The sequence below is a fragment of the Apaloderma vittatum genome, unplaced genomic scaffold (assembly GCF_000703405.1).
Source record: "Apaloderma vittatum isolate BGI_N311 unplaced genomic scaffold, ASM70340v1 scaffold17682, whole genome shotgun sequence".
Lineage (NCBI taxonomy): Eukaryota > Metazoa > Chordata > Aves > Trogoniformes > Trogonidae > Apaloderma > Apaloderma vittatum.
Window position 1 is genome coordinate 86,036 of NW_009703293.1, and position 22,844 is coordinate 108,879.

At 38.5% G+C, this 22,844-nt stretch overlaps 1 protein-coding gene across 1 annotated transcript in view; it reads right to left on the bottom strand.

Moving 5' to 3' along the window:
• The window catches only part of ZNF536 (zinc finger protein 536), a 76,582-nt gene that overhangs the window by 2,844 nt on the left and 50,894 nt on the right, over positions 1-22,844 (bottom strand). The window contains exons 2-3 of the mRNA XM_009864594.1: positions 22,316-22,468; positions 9,665-11,245 (exon numbers count right to left, since the gene is read on the bottom strand). Coding sequence (XP_009862896.1) covers positions 9,665-11,245; positions 22,316-22,468 — 1,734 coding nt within the window. The remainder of the gene's footprint in view (positions 1-9,664; positions 11,246-22,315; positions 22,469-22,844) is intronic.

Sequence of the window (22,844 nt, forward strand, 5' to 3'; positions counted from 1 at the left end):
GGCGCTGGTCGGGGCTGAGGCTGGAGGCAGGTTTTGGCACCGGGTTCACCGCTCTGTGCTGCTCGGGAAGCCAGGCTCACGAATGCTGCTGGGGTATTGAAAGGGATATACACACCCAACACATATTTTCAATGTGTGTTTATTTTCTTCAATAAATTTTTATAGCTTACTGTAGTTATATCAGAGAAGGAAGCATTTATACGCTGAGGACTTATATAATGTTCTTCATCTTCAAAGTGCTTTACAAACATTAATTAATTCATTTATCCTCACAGCACTCCTACCAGGGAGATAAGTACTATTCCTCTCCATTTCACAATGGAGAACCCAAAGCAGAAAACTTATTTTTTTCCATGGTCAGCAAGTGAATCACAGGTAGACCTGCAGGAGGAGCAAGGGCTGCCAGCTTCTGAACGTGAGCCCCCCTCCCCAAATCCTATGTAAAAAACTCATGTTCTGCCAGAGTCACAGCACATATCGGGATATGCCTTGGGTTTTCCCTTCAGTAAGAGATAATTAAGGAACAATTCCCTCTCTGATCCCCAGCATGGCATGCTATTTTCTACCCCACTGTCGCTCTGTGAGCTGAACAATGGCTGTTCTATGCAGGGAATGGCACTACAGACACCCCGGATCAGAGGAGATCGGCTTAAAGAAACTTGTTGGCCTGCGCCTCGCTCACACACAATGGGGTGGGCCGGGCGGCTCGGGTGCAGACGCCTGACGTGGGGGTGGCTTTGGGAACACCTGCTTGTAAATGGCAATGCTCCGGGCAGGGGTGGCTGGTAGCTGAACTTACTCACATCCAGCACACCCAGCCAGAACCTTCATGTAGTGGGAAAACTGTTGCTGGCATTTGGTTTCAATCCTAAGCGGATTCCTTCTACATTTGTGCGGGAGGGATGCACAGTGCTCCTAGCTCACCTCTGTGGTGCCGCTGTAAATAAACCTCTTTCGTCTCTGCTCCTTGCCAGCAAATGTGCGGCCGCTTCAAATGGCAGTAACGGTTACTGTGAGCTTCAAGGCTCCATGTCAAGGCATCTCAGAAAATAAAATTGTGACTGGGTCTTCTAAGAAAGTTCAGATCAGAGAAATTAAATCAACATTGAGGATGATAGATTGGGAAAAAAAAAATCCTAATTTTATATTTCTGAGAAAGATGTGTTTCAACTGTTACATTCCTTTTTAGTGTGGACCTGACCCATCCTGGTTTTTTTCCCCACTAGTTTATGTTTTGACAGTAATGAAAATGCATAACTCCCAAACCTTCTAGGTAATTTCCTAGTTTGGAAAACATGCATTCATTAGCAAAACAAACTGCCGAGTTAAGCCACTGCATATTGCAGAAGACATGACCGTGTCCTACTGGGGAAAGGCCCCTACCTAGACGTTGCTTCAGAACAACCAGAACAATGGTCTAGTGAGAAATGGGCTTTGCATATGACTCATCAACCCTTGAAAACAGGAGTTCTTAAATAATACAAGTGCTGACACAGCCTTCACTTGAGTGGTGTGACTGCAGCTGTATAATTACAACTTTAGATTTGATATTATGGACCTTAGGTTATGCCGTTCAGACAAATGCTCCATTGTATTATGGAGATATTTTTTCCTTAGTTATATTGCCCACAGGACAATAAGGACTATATTCACAGCTCACTCCTCAGAAGTGAGTTTAGGCATGTAACAGCCAGCGGTATTACAAAAGATGAGACTATACCCTATGGGGGTTAAATGGATTCATAATTGCCACTTTTCCTTGTCTTTTTTTTTTCTTTGCTCCTAGTTGATACTTTCTTGGAAGTGCTCTTCAAATAGAAGGAAGAACAATCTCACACTGAGTCTGGATAAATGTTACAGTTGTCTCACAAATGCTGTATTATTTCTAGCCCTTCCAAAATAATATAATTGTCCTACTGCTGAACTACAGATTTTTCTCAGTATGACACAGAACACTAAAATGTCAGGTCCTGACTCATGGTGTTTTGGTGGAATAAATAAAAAGTATCAATATGCAATTCAAAACTGACAGCATTAATGAAGATGTGACACTGGGAGCCCTAGCCACGTTCTCCTTTAGCTTCCATTGCATTCCCAGCACTGTGCCGAGCAGGCCACCTCTTAGGGGTCCCATCCTGGAAACACTTACCATGGACCTGAGTGGTATTACTGGGACTGATGCGACCAGTCGCTCATTATCCTATGCTTGCTTTATCTTGGGTGAGTTGTAGGTGGGTCTGAGGAGGGAGGCTAGCCTTGGAATGCTTATTGCACATTCTTTCCACTGGAAACAAAAATGAGAGTTCGGTGCTATCTACAGTGTTGAAGAATGCAACTTAATGTAAGGCTAGGCAAGATTAACCAAGAAAGATCACGCACGGGCTGTATGCTCCTGGTATTTCTCCACCGGGAAAGACGTTGCATACCCATTACTCACTAAGGCTCTACTTTGAGCTGCAGGACTGGACCCAAATACGTAGCTCATTCTGGTCAAGCACCCAGGCACTAATACTTACACACTTAATCCATCCCACATTACTCATCTTTAACCCAGTGACTTCCACAAAAATATTCTGCTGGATTTTAATAGTGCCAGAGGAGAAAGGGGTCCTACGATCCAAAGATATTTTCTGTGACAGAGGAAACACGTCTAATGCCCCCTCTTATACACCTGCCTGACTGCACATGGCATCATTCTAAAAACAAACCACTCCGTTAAAAACTGCGTTTTTAATAAATATCCTTTACGAGGCCAACAAGCAGCTTTGCAGAGTTTGCCTCTCAAAGCATCAAACAACTGTGGAGTGCATCAGTGGTCTTTGGTCTACCAAAAGGTACAACAGTTTCTCAGAGTTTTCTTGAATGAATTAACAAAATGACTCAAAACTGCACTAATGGTTAACAGCTTTTTTTTTTATTAGCAACACTGAGATAAGTTATTGAAGCATTTTAGTATTGTTTTACATTCCATTCAGAAGTGACCTAACTTGTAACTCCATATACATTTAAAGATATAGTTTGACACTTATTCAGAAAGCAACAATTATTAAAACTTACATACCTTCATTACCAGGAAACCTTAATATATTTTCTAATTACTTCCAACAATACTCTATTCCAAAGCACATGATAACCCACTAGAAGTTTACACATTTCACTTCAATCACAGGTTTTAAATTGTGGATGTCAGAGTGCTGTTCATTGAATTTTACTGTCTTTCTTGGTTAATATTGGAAAACCTGGCACAATATATTAAGCTAGAAATATTGCTTAAAGAATATGAAAAAAGATAACTACAGTGTTTTTTCCTGCTAAAGCATTACAAAATACAGGACCATTAAAAACTCAAATAGAAATGACAATAAATAACCTTAAAAATGTTAAGAGAATTTTCACTCGTACTAAAGTCCATTTCCTAAGCTTGCCAAACACATAAATAACAGAACATATTCAGGACCTCTATTTTTGTACTATCATGATGGTTCATTATATATTGTGGATGTATCGTGTACACATATATTAATGCTTACACTTAAGGTATATATTTTTTTCTTTGCTGAAACAATTAATAAGCCTCAGGTAATTATTTATCCCTCATACTACAGGTATCTAGATAGGTGGGAGCAAACTCCAGGATTTCCAGATATGCAATACTGTGCATAACAAGGTATCTCTGTATAAAGATATCCTAAGTTCCTTAGATTACAAAGATGGATTTGGTTATTTATTTCTGAAAGCCTGTAACATAAAATTATAATTCCTGTCAAATTAATTGCTTAAAATTGGTCTCATAATAGGTATTAATCGTACACTTAGTTTTGACTTACAAGGATGTCTAAATTGTTCGTGTTTATGAGCAGTTACAGGAAATACTATACTTCAGACTCAAGAATATATATTCCTGAACCAAAACACAAACCAAAGCATTGTCTGACTTTGGAAAGACCTGGAAACATTTCTATGTCCTCTGTCTAATCCTAAATTATCATTTAAATTTGACCTGGATATGACAGAAACAATAAGAATATACTGTTTGGGAGATGAAACTTAGAGCAAAATCATACAGCTCTAAGCTTACATCATTATTTTGTCTCTGCAAAGAAAAGAAAAGCCTTTCTGTGCTGGGGATTTGCCTTGGTGCGGCTGGCCACTGATGTCTGAAATCAAGGCACATACCAAGGCCTCCTTTTGCAAACACAATCCCCCTTTCAGATCTGGTGCTAGGAGGGACTGAATGCCTCTGGTTTCACTGGGAATACAAGGTACGTGGCACTTAGCTGCTATTTTAGGGGGTTAGTGTCCAGAAATGTAAATGGAATGAGTATGCTACATCACAATATGAAAAATGGTAAGAAATGAACGTTTTCAACAGTAAACAAAATGGTGATACCGAACTATCACTTTGACCGACTTCTGATACAAGAGAATGCAACCAAATGAAATTATACGAATACAGCAATGAAATTTGAAGTCAAACACAGGATCTGATTCTGCAATCCTTAGTCATCTAACTAGCCCCACTCATCAAGAATGAGGAGATGCAAGACTGGGTCCTTAGCTTCTGCTTAGGAAGTCAATGTTGATTCAGTCAGTATCTTTCCTAGCCAAAAATATGCAGCAAAAGGAAAGTAACATAAACAAGGCTAAATGTCAACAGTGTTTGCAGACTTACAGACACCATCCATTTGTTTGTACTGAAATGACTAGCGAACCATTTGGCAAATACAACGCTATTCACAGACCGGCCCTTTTATACAGCAACACAAACTTCACTGGATCACTGGCTTTCCCAGTTAATTAAAAAAAGGAAGTAAGCCATATGAGTTTGGTTTGATATTGCCATGCTAATGGCACTGCGACATCCAGAAGCGCGGCTGAAACCCAGGCGTGGGGCCGAGGTGCTGCTCTCCCCTTCAGCAGCCCAGTTCGGCCTCTACAAGCTGGCCTCGGGCCTCCTAACTGAAACTAAAGAAACCTCTTCAAAATCACCACAGCAGGGCAAAGAAAAGTTTGCAGTGAAATTTCCATATCATTTCATTCTGCCTTGAAGGAAAAGAATATTCTGGTTACTCCTCTAACTGCAGACCAGGACAAAAGGTTGGGTTACTTATCTGCCTCCCAAGATGGTTTAAGGGGAAGGAATACTACAACTTGCTGCAGCAGGACGACCTTCCATTGCCTCGCAGATGTCCTACAGCTTGGGTATACCAGGCCTTTTGCTTCTGTTGAATATGGATTTTATAATTTAAAAGAGCTGCACCAAGGATTCAAGTGAAGCCACCACAAACAATGAAAAATCTTTTTCTCTATTTTAAATGTTGGTGGTAGCTCTGAAGGGGTTAGCATTACAATCTTTCTGGTTTTGACACCTGTGGCAATAAGCAATTTACAACAACTAAATTCACTATTTAAACATTGGGGTAGAGCACTATAATTACGTGACAATAAAGCTGTAATAATCTGCCACAATCTATCTTCCCCTTGCCCAGCCCTCTTGTCTGTGCTGCAGTTCCACATTTGGAAGGTATTTCAGAAAGTTACAATGCTGAACATTTTAATAATTCTGTGCAAGCTTTCTGCTCTGAAGAAAGCTCAAAGTGCTCAGCCCTTTGCAGGATCAGAGCCCCAAAGCTGCTGCCGTACATCAGAAGGACCCTGCCTTATTTTCATACAGTGACAGAAGTGATCATGGGGTGGAGCCTATGTAGGAGAAAGCAGCACTAATTGCAGAGGAAAGCAAGCATGAATGGAAGCAAATTAGATTTATAGATACAACATGGAACTAATACTTTTGGACATTGTTAAGTGTGAGTTCAATAGCACTAACCCATTAAGCAACCAGTGAACACGCAGGACTATCTCTGGGCAGTAGTTCTGTAGCCCACCTACCGAAAGGCCAAGGGCTCCCCAAGCAGAAAATGCAAGTAGGGAAATTTTACCGTCTTAGACACAGGACTGAAAAATTTTAAGGGGAGGAGAGAGAGAAAGGTAAGGGTTCCTGTCATTAATAGATGCTGCACAAATCACGTGTAAATTAATGACTTGGAATAGGAAGTAGAGCATTGTTGTGATACAACTGCATGTATATGGGAAGACAAGCAGAGAAAGAGAATCATAGAATGGCCTAGGAGGCTGGAAAGGACCTTAGAGATCGTCTAGTCCAACCTCCCTGTTTTGGGCAGGGACGCCACCTCTCGACTAGACCAGGCAACACATGGGGACCGAGTGGGAATCGAACCCGTGACCTCGGTGTTGGTCATTGTTGCCAGCACCGCGCTCAAACCACTGAGCTAACTGGACCCCTAAGAAGATCCTAAATGGAAAGAAAAACAGGTCTTCCAAAACTTACAGAGTAGGTCTAGATCCTCTGAGACTAACTTCTCGAATAAGCAAGGACTGTGAGAGCACAGGACAAGAATGCTCGAGACAGCGACCAAGCCATGGAGCAACCACTCCGGGCTTCCCCTCCACGATGGGCAACCAGCTGCCAAGCAGCAAGGAAAGCCAAGTCTTCTTCTTCTTAGAAACCGTGTGGTAGCAAAGATTAACAAGATTGGCTCCTAGGCATAGTCACTTGAGACTCCAAAACCAAGTACAGGTCAGGAGTAACTCTAAATTCATCAACAGCATTTGCGTCTTTCTGTTCTTTCCAATTCTGCTATATATGTAAAGGAGAAATATTACAAAAATTTTTTTCAGCAGCATTTTGACATGGAAATTTCTGTACTATGCAGTAACTATGGTTCTTTCCTAATTGTGTCCTTCATCCCTACAGCCTGAAGCATGATAGGAGCATAAATGAATTATGTGTACATCATCAGTCTCTCTCATTCCACATCTAGGGAAACTGCTTCCCCCATATGTGGTGACTTTCCAAAACAACAATGTGAGTTGGTGGCATTTTCCTCTAGAAATTAAACTCTTCTTGTGCCAAGATTTGTGCTTAAAAGCTGACCCATTATCTAAAGTAAAATCTGCCAACTAAAAATGATCCACATGGATCACTGAAAATCCCAGCTTGTTTTTATTGCAGCCAGAAATTCAAGTCAATTAGTGTGGCCAATCAAAGATGCAATCTCAGCTAAATGAGGCTGAGATATTTTATTTCAATTTGATTTCCACCATATTCTGACTGTGGAAAGAGCACCACACCTTGCTGTCTTGATTGTGCAAGGACTGTATCAAGCGTATCAGTGCGCTCTTGAGATGTCAACAACTCACACACTGATGCCCGTTAAAACAAAGGCAAACACACCGTCTCCCAAAATACAGAACACAAGAGTCATGCCCTGGAATCAGGTGCTGGAGGTGTGTCTCAAGTTTTCTGATGTCTCAGGCAGTAGGAGAGACAAAGGGAAGCATGCCTAAGGTCACAGGCTTTGTGCAAGAGGGAAGGAAGGCTAATAAATGAAGAGGGTGCTCCTGCTGGCTAGTCTGCAAGCACAGAAACATCAGGTGAGATTTCCCGCACTAGCAGGCACAGATGGAGTGTGATTTCACAGTATAAAATGTCACAGAGAAAATGAAAACTCCCTAAACCCACTACTTTTAAGTGGGTGGTGTCCAAGCCAACCAAATAAAAACAGAACTACTGACATGGGGCTTGTTCATACTCATCCACTTTTGCTGTGACATATTGAGAAAAATGAAATAATAGATTTAAATAATCAAGCTTAATACTTATATTCTGCAAAAACTCAACAGAATGTCTGTAAAGAATTTTTAAAAGCTATTTTTGGAGGGGGGAGAAAGGAGGACTTGCACTGCATTTTCCATTTAAAATGGCTTAAAAAGTAGACAGACAAGCTTCTGTTGGTTTTTTGTTGTTTTTTTTTTCATACTTCAAGTCAAATCCATTATCACTGGGAAGAGCTTGTGAAAGGGATATGATCTTTAAAATCATATAAACTCAAGCCATCATAAAATGTCTGTTGAATTGGCTGGAAGATGAAACAAAAAACTAATGGAAGTAACATGACCTCATTTCAATAATAATGTTAGAAGGGTTTTTTGTTGTTGTTTTAAAAATGGTATGTCTGGGAAGAAGTATAAGGTAGTCTGTACAAAGCAACTAATGTTCGTTTTTCCAATTTATTTACTTGTTTGTTTAAGTAGTCATTTCTCTGCCTTTTTTTTTTGGAAACTGATTGTACCCCATAAATAGAGAAAAAAAAATCCAAATAGGATTTTACCATCTGCAAATTAAATGAACTATCAACCAAAATATCAGCGATGTATCTGCTGATTTTGAAGAATCTGGAAGTATTTGCAACTATCTAAACTGGTTCTTAATGCACTGTGTCACAGAAGTTTACAAGTAAGGCCATGGAGATACTTGGGCTCATGATTCAGTTTAAGTAATGACAATATGGTGAAACCGAAATGCTCTAAGAATACAGCTGAGATAACCTTTGTGAGGAGAAATCGGACCTTTTTATTGGACTAACACACTTGAAAAAGCAGAGAGAGGCCTGAAGAAGGGGTTATGGCTTTAAGCACATAAGTCAAACAAAGCTCCACTAACTTTAATTTGACCAGGGTAACCACAGATTTAGGGTTTCGTTTTAAATTGTCAGGTTTTATAACTGTTGATCACATTTTCTATTTTTTTTAACTGTAATACATATTATTTTGCATGTTCAGCTCTGACAATGAGTTTTCTGATTACTTTGAACGTTAACTGAAATGAGCATTACCGAAGTTTTTGTGTCCTTTCCTGCTCTGCTTTTGAAGCGATATTGTTTTTCAAAGGATTTACACTCTAAAATCTCTCAAACAAGAACTCTGCTGACAAAATAGGAGATAAATGCAAAAAAAATCCTTATTCTCATTTGTTCCAAACAGAATTAACTTTCTTTTCTGTCACATATGATGTGTGTGATATGAGAAAACAAACCTGCAATTTTGTAAATCAGAGACTAATAAGGGTAAAAGTTGATTTTGTTTGTTTGGTGTGTTGTTGGTTTTTTAATTACCTGGAGGCATATTCTTAATTAGGCAAGTCACAATTTGTACAACTGCTACTTAGAATAGTGAAAATGGTCAAGGGCAACTGCTGTATGGGTGCCATTGAAACAAACCAGAAAAATATAACTAAAAAAAAAAGGGAAGGAAAGAAATTAAAAAATAAAAATAAAAGGCTCCCCACCACAGGTAGACACATTCTACGCACCTGGCCTTTGATTTCATTAATATTGTGGTAATCGAACACACCCCAAATCAAAGAAAGAAAAAAAAGAAAAAAAAAAAGAGAGAAAAAGCAAGGTTTGCTTGGCAAAGCATCCAGTGTTTTTCTTGGGTTCTTACTTATATCAAAATACTGAAAAGTTTGCAAGTTACCATGTAAATTTTTTAAAACTTTTTCCTCCTTTGAGTATGCTAAAGCAGTAGGTATCCCGCTCAGATGCCACTAGCACAGATAGTCTACACTGCTGCTACTCTAGTTTAAAAAGCAAGTTCTTTCTAAAATCCTGTATAAGTATATGCATGCAGCACTGCTGATTTCAATGGAGTAGACCACATATAAGACTAGAATTTGGCCCACAGGGTTTAACATTTAAAAAAATGTATTACTAACAAACATGACTAGGTATATTTAAAGGGCAGCTTCGTGATTCTGCACAAGTGTTTTCTGAAATGGTCTAAAAGAAGGTCTAAAACTTACCACACAAGTCAGGTCTCTTGATACATCCACTAGTTGCTGTGCTACTTGCAAGTCCATTAAAGGCTGCTAAGCCATCAGAGCTGTAAGCTCTTAGGACTGACAACATGTTCATCTGCTTCTCCAGGACCTGCGGACCCTGAACTTGTTCGGGTTTCATCACTCCTTGTGCAGTTTCATGGGAGGAGAGAAGATTCTGACCGTGCCACTGCTTTTCTGACGCTTGTGGCAGTGGTGATATGAGCCCTTGTGTCGGTTGTGAGGTGACTGCACATTGTATATTGTCGCCTCCTTCACTGCTTTCTTTATTTAGGACAGACAACTGCTTATTCATAATATCTGGTTCTGTGTCAATGTCCTCATCTTCGATGTTTTCTTCCTTGGAAGATTCCATATCCTCAGACGAAGCTATGTCAGAAAGGTCATCAGTAGCACTTTTATTTACAGAGTCAGAGAGCAGAATATTTGGGTCATCTTCGGATTGTGGTTTTATTTCGGATTCGTTACCGGTGCAAGAATTTTGTGCTCCTGTGCCAATAACACCAGGATAAACACCAAACTGCTTATAGAAGTCTGTTGTAAAATTACAAAAAGCCGACTCCGCGTGGCTGGGCCAGGCAGTGCTCTTTTGCTCTCCCAGGGTCTCTTTATTTTGTCCTTGGGCCATTTTCTCAGAGGCTGAGTCCAGCTGGCTCAGCATGTTTGAAACTACTGCCTCCTTGCTGGACTGCACAGAAGATGGGAGCAAGCTCACTTTATTAACTGAGGCTGAAGCTTCTCTAGATTGGTCTTTGTTGTTCCCTATGATGTGGTCTTTACGTTTAGCCTTGCCCAAGTGATTGGCCTGGAGGTGCAGAGCCATGAGCTCCATAGATGAAGTGGTAAAGGAACAAAATAAGCAGCCGTGCCAAGCAATATTGTCTTGCATGGTAACAGATGAACCTGGCAGGGAGGCCGCATCTGGCCTTACGGATAAGTCGAGAGGTTCGTATTGTGACTTTTCTGGTTTTCGCTGTGAGGACTTGCTATTTATCTTTTCCTCACCACCATCTGAGCCCAGAGTTTTTGCTGAATGTGGATCTGAGAGAGCTTTATCCTTCATTTCTTTTTCTTTCTTCAAAGAACTTAGGACAAAGCTGTCCATGAAAGCTTGCAATGACCCTTGAAAGTTCACACCATTCCCAACCATGTTCTGGTAAGCACGGCCAAGTTCAGAGAAGTGTGTTCCTTTGGGAGATATGTCTGAACCCTTCATGTTTTCTGAAGATACTTCAGATGACATGCCTGCTGTTTGTCCTTGCTGATCTCCAGAAGACAGCATTCCTGACGTCCACTGCTGTGAGACCACGCCGCTTCGGAAATCGATACCAGGAAGCCCCTTGAAGGCTCCTCTCAAGATATCTGGTCTAATAAACACAGAACTTTTACTTGATGTCTCGTCTTTGTGTTCTTGACTTGCAGTCTGCCCAGAGAGTGGTCCTGCTCCGTTCTGTCGCTCACGATGGTGCCGTTCCAAGTGATATTTAAGAGACGCAGACTGAGTGCCAGCATAATCGCAATGTGGACACTTGTAAGGCTTCTCACCTATAGGTACGGATAAAGAGAAAAATAAAGAGAGTTAACCGTACTTTGGTGTACGGATGAGTGAAGAAAAAAAAAATCAACGTTAGCTGCTTGAAAACAAGAGGATCTTAGAGCTAATAATTCATTTTTTAAAAAGCAATGCTTTTAATTGAAGACTAATTCATAAACTGAATATTTCTAAAATGGGTTTCCAGAATGTGGGGCTATTCAGGAATGACATGGTATCTACACACAATTAGCCATCTTTTTCTTAATCTAACATGTAGAAAACCGTTGTAGAATTAAAAGCTATGATTATGAAAATGAAGCATAACAATTTCAACCACAGTAATCATTAAAAGTACAAGTTTTAAAAAAAGAGAGACAAAGAATGTAACAAATGGATGGTTGCAATATTTTGTGTATACAATTGCTCTAAAATTTGTTTAAATTATACACATGGAAACCATTTTTAAACCTAAAAATTTTATGGCACTGTTACGCAAGACTGAAATGAATGATTTAAGTCTTGCTCTGCAGTAAATCATGGATATAATTAGCAAATGGCATACTGCACAAGTAATTTATCATTATTTGGAGGGCACCATTCCAGAAGGATTCAAAGATCTGCAGACCTACTGCTTTGTTTCTAAATAAAGAACTATAAATACAGATCCTATAAAATATTAATATCATTACACTACATTATGATTGCAGCACGTAAGAACATATAGTTAAAATAAAAAGTAGTCAATAAAATAAAAAAGAAATCGAGTAATAAAAAAGTACAGAATATATTTAGTTTCTGTATTTGAAATTAGCATTATCTACTGTTTTTTTGCAGTCCTTTAAAATTGTATTAATGCCTTTTCTAATACTCAAGTAGTAAAACATGTAATTTACCTACCATAAGCGCTTTTTTAAGATTAACTTGAATAGTTTTAAAACATGTAAGATGATTTTCATTAATTAAATATATATTTGAATCCCAGACTAAACTTTTATTGTTCTTCCTGTACTTTAGAAAAAGATATCGCACGAATAACAAACATTTACATAAAATCATAGAGACATAACCCAAAAGAATGTGCATCTAAGCAAAAGTATGTCTAAATTTTTGCAGAGCACTCGCAATGCAGAGTTCATTTTTAAGGGAAGAAGCACGAAATCCTCACTAAAAGTGACAGAATCTGAAAGACCTGTAAGCTGTCAATATTGGCCATTATTTCTATGAGGGAGCTCAAAAAGAACATTTTCTCTACGTAGCTTTTTTGCTTAAGTAATCCCAAAGACAAAGGCAAGCCTTCTCCAAATGGTATAATGGAAATACTTGCTTTGAAATTTTTCTCCACAGTAAAAATGCTATATAATATTATTCAGTTCACCAAACCAGCTGGGAAGTTACTCATTTTCAAATAACCTCAAAGTCTGCTTAAAATAAGACTGAAAAGCTTTCAAACTTTTGTTATTTAAGGAACAGGCTCAACTGAAAGGCTGATAAATACTTGGGAAGCTGCTCTTCTCCCTGATGGCAGGAATTTACTAACGAGATGCAACACCAGACCACGGGAATGGCCACAGAGCCCTGGCCACAGCGTGGGCTTACCGGCCACGCACAGCACCTGGAGACGTGCGGCCGTTCAGACACGCTGAAGTAAATTACAAGGTGTGGGAATTCTAAATCCATAATGTAATCCTAAAGCCAAATGGGGAGACATGAGAGCTTCACATCGACCATGTTAATCGACCTTTTTTAGAGGACAGAAGTGCAGCACCTCGAACAAAAGGTGTTCAGCAGAAGAGGTAGGAATTAGCCCTGTTCATGCCGTAGGCCTGGGTCCACACAGCTTAACAGAAAAAATCAGATTTAAACATTTCAGTGCAACTGCAGAGTCTTCCACAGCCACCTAATTAAGTTCTGGCACTTCAGCAAACGAGGAACAGGGGCTGTGCTTCAGTGGGAGTTGTGCAAAAGCAAACAGTTCCTACTGACGTGCAAGAATCACTAAACTGAGACGGCTCTCAGGTGAGAGTCCGAGCACACACCTGCCCATCGCGGGCACTTCAGGGCAGGGACAAGGGGACAGAAGACACTGGCTTGTTGGCATTTCTGCGGGGCTGTTTGGTAGTGTGCAAACTCTGACAGCTGTGCTGCCAGTCAGAATGCGGACAAATATTAGTGCTGTTTTCACAGTGTGTACATACTGCAGTGTTTTTGAGACGTTTTCTGTTATTCTGATATTTGTCAGTGATCTCTGACTCAGTATTTCCAGTATTCTCTAAGAAGTAATCAGACTGGCGAAAAACAAGTACCAGACTTTATAAGGTTAAATGGAGTTTTCAATGCTCTTAATTGATAAGCTCTTCCTCAGCCTCCCCTATGCCTTTACGGAAATCTTTAACACATTATATTGAGTATTTCCTTTTATTCTAATGATAGTTCAGTGACATCAAGTGACATCATTAAAAAGGGTGTCCCGGCATTGCAGGCACTGTGTCAACCGTTGGATAACTACCTGTGCAGGGAGGAGGAGAAGTTTGCAATGTAGGCTGCACTGATGTTGCTAAAAACATGCAGAAGTGGATCAAAGCAGTAAGTATATGTAGAAATGGGCATATGGGAGTTAAAATATATACTTCTAAAGTACTTTCAGTCTACAACACCGGGGACAACAACATATTCTAATTCTGTATTGTGATATCCTTGAAGTCACTACATTTTCCACTCAAAGGGCAATCCACTGAGTGAGCTTCCTTTCAGCAGAGGAGATCTGGGCACAGCTCACCACCAAAGCCATAGGCATTGGATGGAAAGGGGACAACTGTCTGACAGAGTGTCATAAAAAGTTCAAATCTCTCCCTGCCTTGATTCATTGCCTCTGTGATGCTCCCACCTTTTGCATGGCTAAAAATGAGATCTTAAAGCTGAAGGTCTGAAACTGCACTCAACACAAAGCAACACACGGTGCCACCTTGACAGGACTGGACAAATAACATTATTCAAAGGGAACTATTCAAAACCTCTCTCTTCTCTTTTAGATCCAAATACTGGCAGCAATCAGTTTACTTCAAAGCCATCTTAACTGCTGCTATTTTGAGGAGGCATTGGGAGAAGGCAGTAGGATGGAGTAAATCATCTTTGAATCTTTCAAATTTACTCTGTCAGTATTCCTTAAATTCATTAACTGTGTAGGTATTTAGATGCTATTTCATTGATTTAAATTAATGACCAGCTACACTCTGTGTAAGTTCCTGTGCAAATGACAAAACCGTTACAAGCTGCTGTGGGAAAAAGCCCAACCTAACCTCAACCTAACCAAAACCCATGACAGTTTCAAAGGAAAACCCACAGGATCCCTAATTTCCAGGACTCTTACCAGCAACTGCAGTGGTATATGTCCAAAGAATACTAGAAGGGACAAGAGAGGTAGGCTATGATTCTTGTTAGAAGACAACCTGTTTGTATCACGTACTTTAAGAAAAGGTTTCAGAGAATTCATCCTAGTGTAATGATTACCCTGGTAATATTGCCAAGAGCAGTGTCTGGATGAGTTATTTAACACTTAATACCAGTTCACATAAATTAATGCTGCCATGTAGGAGTGAGGGAACATGACTTTTTCAAAATAATTTTCTGCATTTCATATCCAAGAGTCATTTTTCATTGTTCACAAAGGCAATGACCATCCTGATCTTGCTAATTCTCCAGCCCTGTTTGCACTCCTGCAAACCTTTCCACAATGGCATAGAAAGAAACCCCAGTATGTAAAAAAAAAAAATAAAAAATCTTACAGAGAGTAACTTATCTGGGCAACATAATCACAGTTCTGATCTACCCACCACTCTGGTTTACAAGACACAAGACGTCTCACAAGAGCTATTTTACATCAGGATACAGTAAAACAATAAAAATTCAATGCTGCTTGTAAAAACTGCACAAAAGCTTGGTAGATAACTGGAAACAGACATGTTGCCCAGTAGAAACAGGTTTATTTGTACAGAAGGTTGTAGAAACAATCCAGATGTACAATCTATGCAAGCTATCACCAGCCCTGCTCAGAACACAAACTGATCATACTAGTCAGAGGAATTATCTGCTATGGGCTGTGCAAGGAGACCACAGTCAGATTATAAGTAGATTTACAGATTTTAAGGCCAGAAGGGAGAATTATGATCATGTAGTCTGATCTGCTGGACAAGACAGGCCAAAGACCCTCACGTGATAGTATCCTGCATCAAATTATAATTACAATCTGAAACAATACTTACTTGTCTTAGATATAGTATATTCTGTTTCAGCCACAGCAATGAGGAAGAATCTAGCATGTCCGTAAGTAAACAGTTTGACCGGTTAAGTACTTTCACTACTCAAAATGTGTGCCTTATTTCTAGCTTGAATTTGTTCAGAGTCTGCTTCCTACTACTGAACATTGATACATTTTCCCCCTTCTAGATGAAACAATATTTTTTTTTTATAAAAAGAATTATTTCCTAACGAAGGTACTTGCAGATGGCAAACCAGTCACCTCTGCACCTTCTCTCACTATTGAGTGGAATACCCTTCCCAATTTTTCAATGATCTTTTAAATTATGGGCACCCACTAAACCTTTGATGAAATTTCAACTTGGTATTAATCTTATACGGTCCACGACTGTGTTTACATGAATAGCTGTAGCAATCAACTAACATTTCATATTCTGTTGCTTCTCTACCATAATCCTAGGCCCCGTTCATCAACGCCTCTAGTATTTGTTCCTTTACATTTTGCTGATTTAAAATTCATATTGTTGAAAAGAGCCCACTTGACTAAGTGACTAATCAGTGCCTCCCCATGATTTTTAGCATCTTACCATTTTTGTGCCATTGGTAAATTTTATCAACAGTGATTTTATGTACTCTTCCAAATAATGAGGAAATACTAAATACATGGAGCTGAAAGCACTGCCATTGAACTGCCAGTTTATGTCCACTTCATCTCTGTATACAGGGGTTTTTTGGTGGGGGGATTGTCACATAGAACAAGATACTTTCATGTGCATTGAGAGAAAGTGAGGAATCAGATAAAACTTACTTTCATAAAATAAAATTGAATTTACTATGCCACCAATTTTTAATTAGTTAACAAATTCATTCTGGAATTTTACCCAAAGCTTATGGCAAGGTAGTCCATTGATAATTTCAAAGACTTAATATTCATTCTTTTTGGAAATACTAGAACAGCCAGCGTGTTTTTACTGTTACATGTGCTCTAGAACTTCTTCTGTGTTCCAAGACTTGTTTTCTCATATGTACTTTAATCATATGGAGGTCTCTCCAGCCAGAGTTTTCAAGACTTTATCTATAAGTTATCCAGTCTCGTTCATTCTGAAAAATATTAAAATGAGGTGGGCTACAGCTTCTTTCTGAGAACAGAAGAGTATTTAGTCTTCTATACCATGGTTGATAATTTTTTTATCTATTCTTGTATTAGCAAGACACCAATTGTTAAACCCTGCCAGATATACAGAATTTTGCCCTGTTCTCATTAATCTTAATAGCCACATACATATTTTTACAATTACTTTTAGTTTCTCTTATCAAATCTCTGTACTTCTAAAATAGATATTTGTATTTAGTGCTGTGGGCTTCTTCACTCGTTTTTCATACTTAACATGCAGCTTCTCAAAAATCTGTATGGCACCCTACGTTACTCTTGGCTACTGAATGTGCCCCCTCCTTTTTAAAGAAGATTTCTTAAGGAGCTTCTCTGTGGAGCATGCCCCTCTGCTCCTCAGCACAGTGAGCGCTGTGCATCAGCACAAGAGCCCCAACAGAAAACGCTCTGGCAGCCACTGGTGGGGTTTTGACAGTCGCTCAGGGACAATGTGAGTTGCAATTTGATCCTATGCATTTCTAAACACGCTATAGCTTTCTTTCATGCAGAACAAATGAAATCAAACATCTCATAATTCCAAAGAAAGAATATTGAAAACATTTTCCAGCATTTTTTATTTTACCATTGAAACAGTTATTGATAACCTATTTTATCCACTGTGCAGTAGATATTTTAGAAATGAATTGCTGTATGGTTTAATTAGTTCATTATTATGCCTATTCTTACATGGTAATTTCTTTTATCATTCTAATCATTCACTTCACACTTTTTAAACCAAATGGAATATCAAAGGTTCTGTAGGATTATTTTTGGATCCTGCACATGTTTCACCACACAATTAATCTGTTTGTCAGAAATACTAGTTAACTTCTTCTCTTTACTACTTTCCTTTACTAGTGATTTTTCTCTATTATGTAAGATTAAACTATCCCTACCTTGTATAAGGACAGACTTCTGATGCTTTCGACTCAGTTTATGAAAGATTTTTCAATTGTGCACTAGGCATTACAATAAAATATTTTAATTTTTATAAAGTTTTATAATTGAATATTTTGCTTTATTTATATCTCATCTGCAATATTTATTTAGTCTTTTTACATGTCTTTACTTAGTTAAAACACAGAGAGATAAATATGGTTGCTACTTCACAGGGAAGATTCAGTACATTAATATAAACTGTACAGTAATTCCCCCAAAGCATATATATATGTTGTAAACCTGAAGACTTTTTACACAGCTGCTTATTGCTAAACAGTGCCTTGTCCAGAAGGGGACAATCTGTGTCTCTAATTGCTGTCACTGAAGCTGAGATTCATTATGTGACTTTCCCATTAAAATGTGAGCATTAATTTGTATAATGAAATATCACCCACTGCAGTGTTCATTAGCCATGCCCTACTGTATACTGCACATTGTTAGCTACCTAGAAACTGTAGTTAATTTCACTAATGGATATTTCCCTACTTAGTGTTTGGTAGGAAATTTATACTGTAACATTAACTCTTAAACTTTTAAGGAAATTTAAATTCAATCAATTATTTTCAACAAAAGTTTGGGATGTCATTAAGACAGGAGAAAAGGCATGCTGTACAATGTTAAGGATGGGGAATCTGGAGAAATCTAGAGAAATGAAAAGTCCTTTTAGTTCATCTCAGAGATGTAAGAATAAAGGATGTTCATACCAAAATTGTCTCCTCTTGGAGCACACATACCCATTTTCCTTAATTATTCATATTGCTCATCCCACTACAAGCGCCTTCAGCGAATGGCAACAGGCAGTCTTTTTTTAGGAAGAAAATGTGAATTGAATTCATTTAAAATAGCACCATTTTAAATGTATTTCATCAGTTCATCTAAGCAAGTTTCAAAATTGGCTAGTCACATTTCCAAGGGAAAATGCAGTAACACTGTAAATGTATATAATACATCTAATACATGTAAGATGTGCGCCGTACATATTCTAACAAATGCTCAGTCAATGGATACAGCCCTGACAAGTTTTTTTCTTCCTATCCCTCTCTTTCTGAGGATTCGTCAGTTTGGCCGAGCTCAAACCTTCTTCAGGGGTCTACTTTGCTTATGTACATTATTCTTGTTTTATTACTCAAGGGACTTAACTGTGCCAGTCATACTTGGAATATTCCCGAGCACCTAATGACCAGACAAACCCAAACTGGTCTACATCTGCAGTAGCTTCTGGACCATTGCTAACGCAAGGTGCAAAGAGGTGCTAGAGCTAATCTAAAACCAGTCTGTACGTTATGTGTGGTTTGTCAGAGGTAGAATGTAAGAAATTCCAATTTTTACACTTGACTGTTTCTGTGCAGTTCAATGGCCTAGACATGTAAAGTAAAAATCACACCCAGTTATTTTATTTCCATGGGAACTGAGAGTGCTCAAGAACATAAAAAGATGCTCAGGAGTCTAAATGAAGGAACCTTAAAGTGCTGTCACCAGAGGGGAAAAATGGAAACTCCAGAAGCATCTGCGTATGGCATGTTATGGGTCTGAGGTACTTAAATGGTTTTCAGTTTCACAGTCTGTGCATCTCTAAGATTTCTGTGTTATAACCTTCTCAGCTGTATTATACACTGCCAAATCACAAAGTGGCCAGTGCACTCACGTGTCTGCTGTACAGCACTGGCGCATTTTCATGCACCATGTTCATGGTTCTGCATCTCTTCGCACAGGGAGTTTGTGCGAGTTGAACTAGGTGGCTCTGAAGAAGCAGGACCATACAGCCTGTCCCTATGCACCGCTCAACATAAAGAAGTCATCTAGGAGGGCTACTGCAGCTCCATCTGCCCTCTCTAAGCCCCGAGGCTCTGGAGCATTTTGCCCTGAGAGCCCTTCCTCTATTCTCCTGGGGTCATACTAAGGAGCTGTCTCATCCTTCAACAGTTTTTAGAGCAAGAAAGAGGTGAAATTGATTTCATATAATTATGTCCTTTGCTTCTTATCATATGGGAACAATCAGAAATCATATCTTACTGTCTTCCTCTTAAAGCTCTTCCGGGCTGAACAACATTGAATTAGATAAGAAGAAAAATCCTCTACAATTGTGTGTTGGGACTCAATCGAGTGCACTAAATAAAACCTTGATTATCTTTTTCCTTCAGAAGCTTATTATATGACAGCAAACTACAGAGAAACTGAGAGAGACTGAGAAATGGAGAAGGCTGCAACCATGAAATATCCAACCAAAAAAAGAATCAACCCAAGCCACTAGCTAATTCTCCTAAACCAGAGAAGAGCTTCCTGCTCTCACAGAGGATTAAATGGTTTCCCTGGCTTTTTTGGGCCAACTGCCACAGAAGCACCTCCTGGCTGGATTAGACTTTGGGCCGTGTCTTGGCATGCGTACCAACCCAACCTACTCATGTGCCTCCAAACACACAGATGTTCGAAGGAAACTGACTTCTGCTCAACTGCTTGAGCTCATCTCTAACAAACAGGTGCTGTGAGAACAAGAACAGTAATTGAGTTAATGTAGTGGAGAAACACAGTAAAGTGTTTTTTATCAGTCAGTTATATGATCCAGGCATATAATAAAGACAGAGTGTGACATAAAAGGCAGGAAGCTGTCCCTGATATGTATGAGCTAACCAATATTTGTTTAATAACTAGTATCTATTACATCATTTCCATTTACTGCAAAGCAACTTAATTTTTGTTTAATAACTCTAGTAATTTGCCAATTTACATTTTTATAATATTTATTAGGATTATTTCCAATATGTAAAACATTGCTGCATTTAAACATACTCTTGTCATTATTTACAAATACTTTGTTCTCACCCTAATGGAAACTGATCTTTATCTATTTTAAAATTATAATGATTTTTAAATACATTGCAAATGTTGTTTCAACAGTCTGTATGATGTTTTCTTTTTTTGTTGTTCTTACTTTATACATGGTTTATTTTTTCTTGTTTTAATTTTGTTTTGTTAGTTTTAATATGCAAGTGTTATGGAATATTTCCATTGCAATTAATTTCTCTTCCACTAGTTCTAAGCCACAAATATCAAATATGTAATCACTGCAATCCTTAAAACAAGAACAAAATGACCACTATATAATAAAGCAAAAGGAAGAGATGGGCATCCTCAGGTTATTTTAAAGATTTTTTCTTTGCATCTCCAATAGTAAAAATGTCAAACTGTTTAAACTTCATAGTTACAAGGTTATTTTCCAATAAAATAACTACCATTTATTTACTTTTACTACATTAGAGAGCACACAAATAGGGTTTTCACTGTCTTTTTTTTTTATCTTATGAAGTCCACCATATGGAAAAGAAAATTCCTGCCCTAAATGGTGTGCAATTCAATCACATAAAACTACATCAGGGTGCCGAATCTTAAAATTCAGATCAAACCAGTGTGGTATACTCCTACTCCACAATTCAAGATAAGAGAAATAAAAACACAATGAACAGACTTTCCCATCCCAATAATGAAATTATTTTCTTTAAAAAATTTTCAACCTTCATTTTTAATTTTCCAAAATCAGGCCTCACATTTGTAAATCCAACATCAAGTATTAGATGTGCACAAGCACATGTGATAAACTGGTTTTGGGGAGGGAGAAACATACTGTTTATCTGGTACTTCAGTGAAATAAAAACTAAAAGTGAAGTTTTCCAGGTAGGAGGTACAACTGAAAATTATTTCATCATGCAATTTATTTTACTTATCAATTACAAAAGTAGCAGTAAAATTTGGAAATTAATTTTAAATGGTTTAAAAAGATACTGACTCTACAATTACAGTGACTGCTACGTCTGTTTCCAAAGAGAAGTATCCTAAATCACCAATTGTGCATACTCTCCCAAAGCCCACTGTGATACCTAAGACCTGGAAGAAAACAGTATCATATTGGCCCTATACAGAATTTCTAGTGATGTCAACAGGACCTGAGGATATCAATGCTGCAGGTCAGATTTGAATTATGGATAGAGCAAGTCTTCTTAAATATATACTTTACCTACATGAACCTTACCATGCACATATGTAATTTTAAGCAAAGAAGGTGTTGTAATGTAAATGGAATGATTATAGTTTCCTAGGATCGACAGCAAGCTACTCAGTGAGTCGCATACCAAAATAAAGTGAGAACCCAGAGCAGTAGCAAGTCTCTGTAGGGTAAAATTGATGTGATTGTTACTAAAATAAAATATGGGAAGTTTTACCATGGCACAAAATATGCTAAGTTTTACTACTTAAAAGTAGTAACTTGGGTGAATTCTAGAGGAAAAAAATAATTGCAGATCCATAAAGCCGACGTATTTTTATGAACAGCGAGAGGTTAAAAATGAGCATGCTAAATGGAACAAAAATAGTAGCTGAGAAAAACATAGAGGCTCCCTAAGCAGACGCTAAGGAAGGCCTTTGAAGCAGTTAGTACAACTGAGTCTGAAACCAATAGGCTTATGCCTATTGAAGGACAAGGGTAATTGAAGGAAACAGTGATGAAGCAGGGAAGGAGACAGAAATAACCTCAACTGGGAAAAGATGATTCTATTAAAGTGGTCTTTATCCAACAACACATTCCTTGTGCTTTTATTTAAGACTGTCATATATCTTTCTCAGAAGACTTTCTCCAACTAATGAGTCCAAATCTACACTGGGAATTCAGGCTCCGAGGCACATATTAAGTTAACCCCCCACACACATGGCATGTGCCGGCAGTGCGCCGCTCACTTGTTCCTCTCACCTGTATGTATTCTCAAGTGGACCTTTAAGTGGTGTGACGTTCTGAAAGTTTTTCCACAATATGGGCAGTCTTTCATGGCAGAACCAAGGCTCCTGTCTCTCAGTAAAGCTGGCTGCTGGACTCCTACAGATCTCCCAGCTTCTTCTCCAATGTCTGCAACACAGAAACGTTCTCACATCACTTCAGCACATGTCAGAAGTTGTTCTCACTAAAACTGCTAACACAACACAAAGTTAAACATGTCAATACTACACCTGTCTACTTCATTCTTTAAATCTGACAGAATGCTGACAATTCATGTATTTTCTTGTTATTGTCTTAAATTATTTCATCTTTCCTATCATCATTTTAAGCAGCATATGGTACCTTTATATTGAACTGAATTATACAAGAAAAGAAACAGCTGTGTCAGCAGCTGGTTTGATTTCTTCTTTTGCTTAGTTCCTATTAATTTTTCCCCCAAAAAAAGTTTTAGATTGTTGTTTTGTTGAATGTGTTTAATTTATAAGTATCTTGAAAATCTCTATGC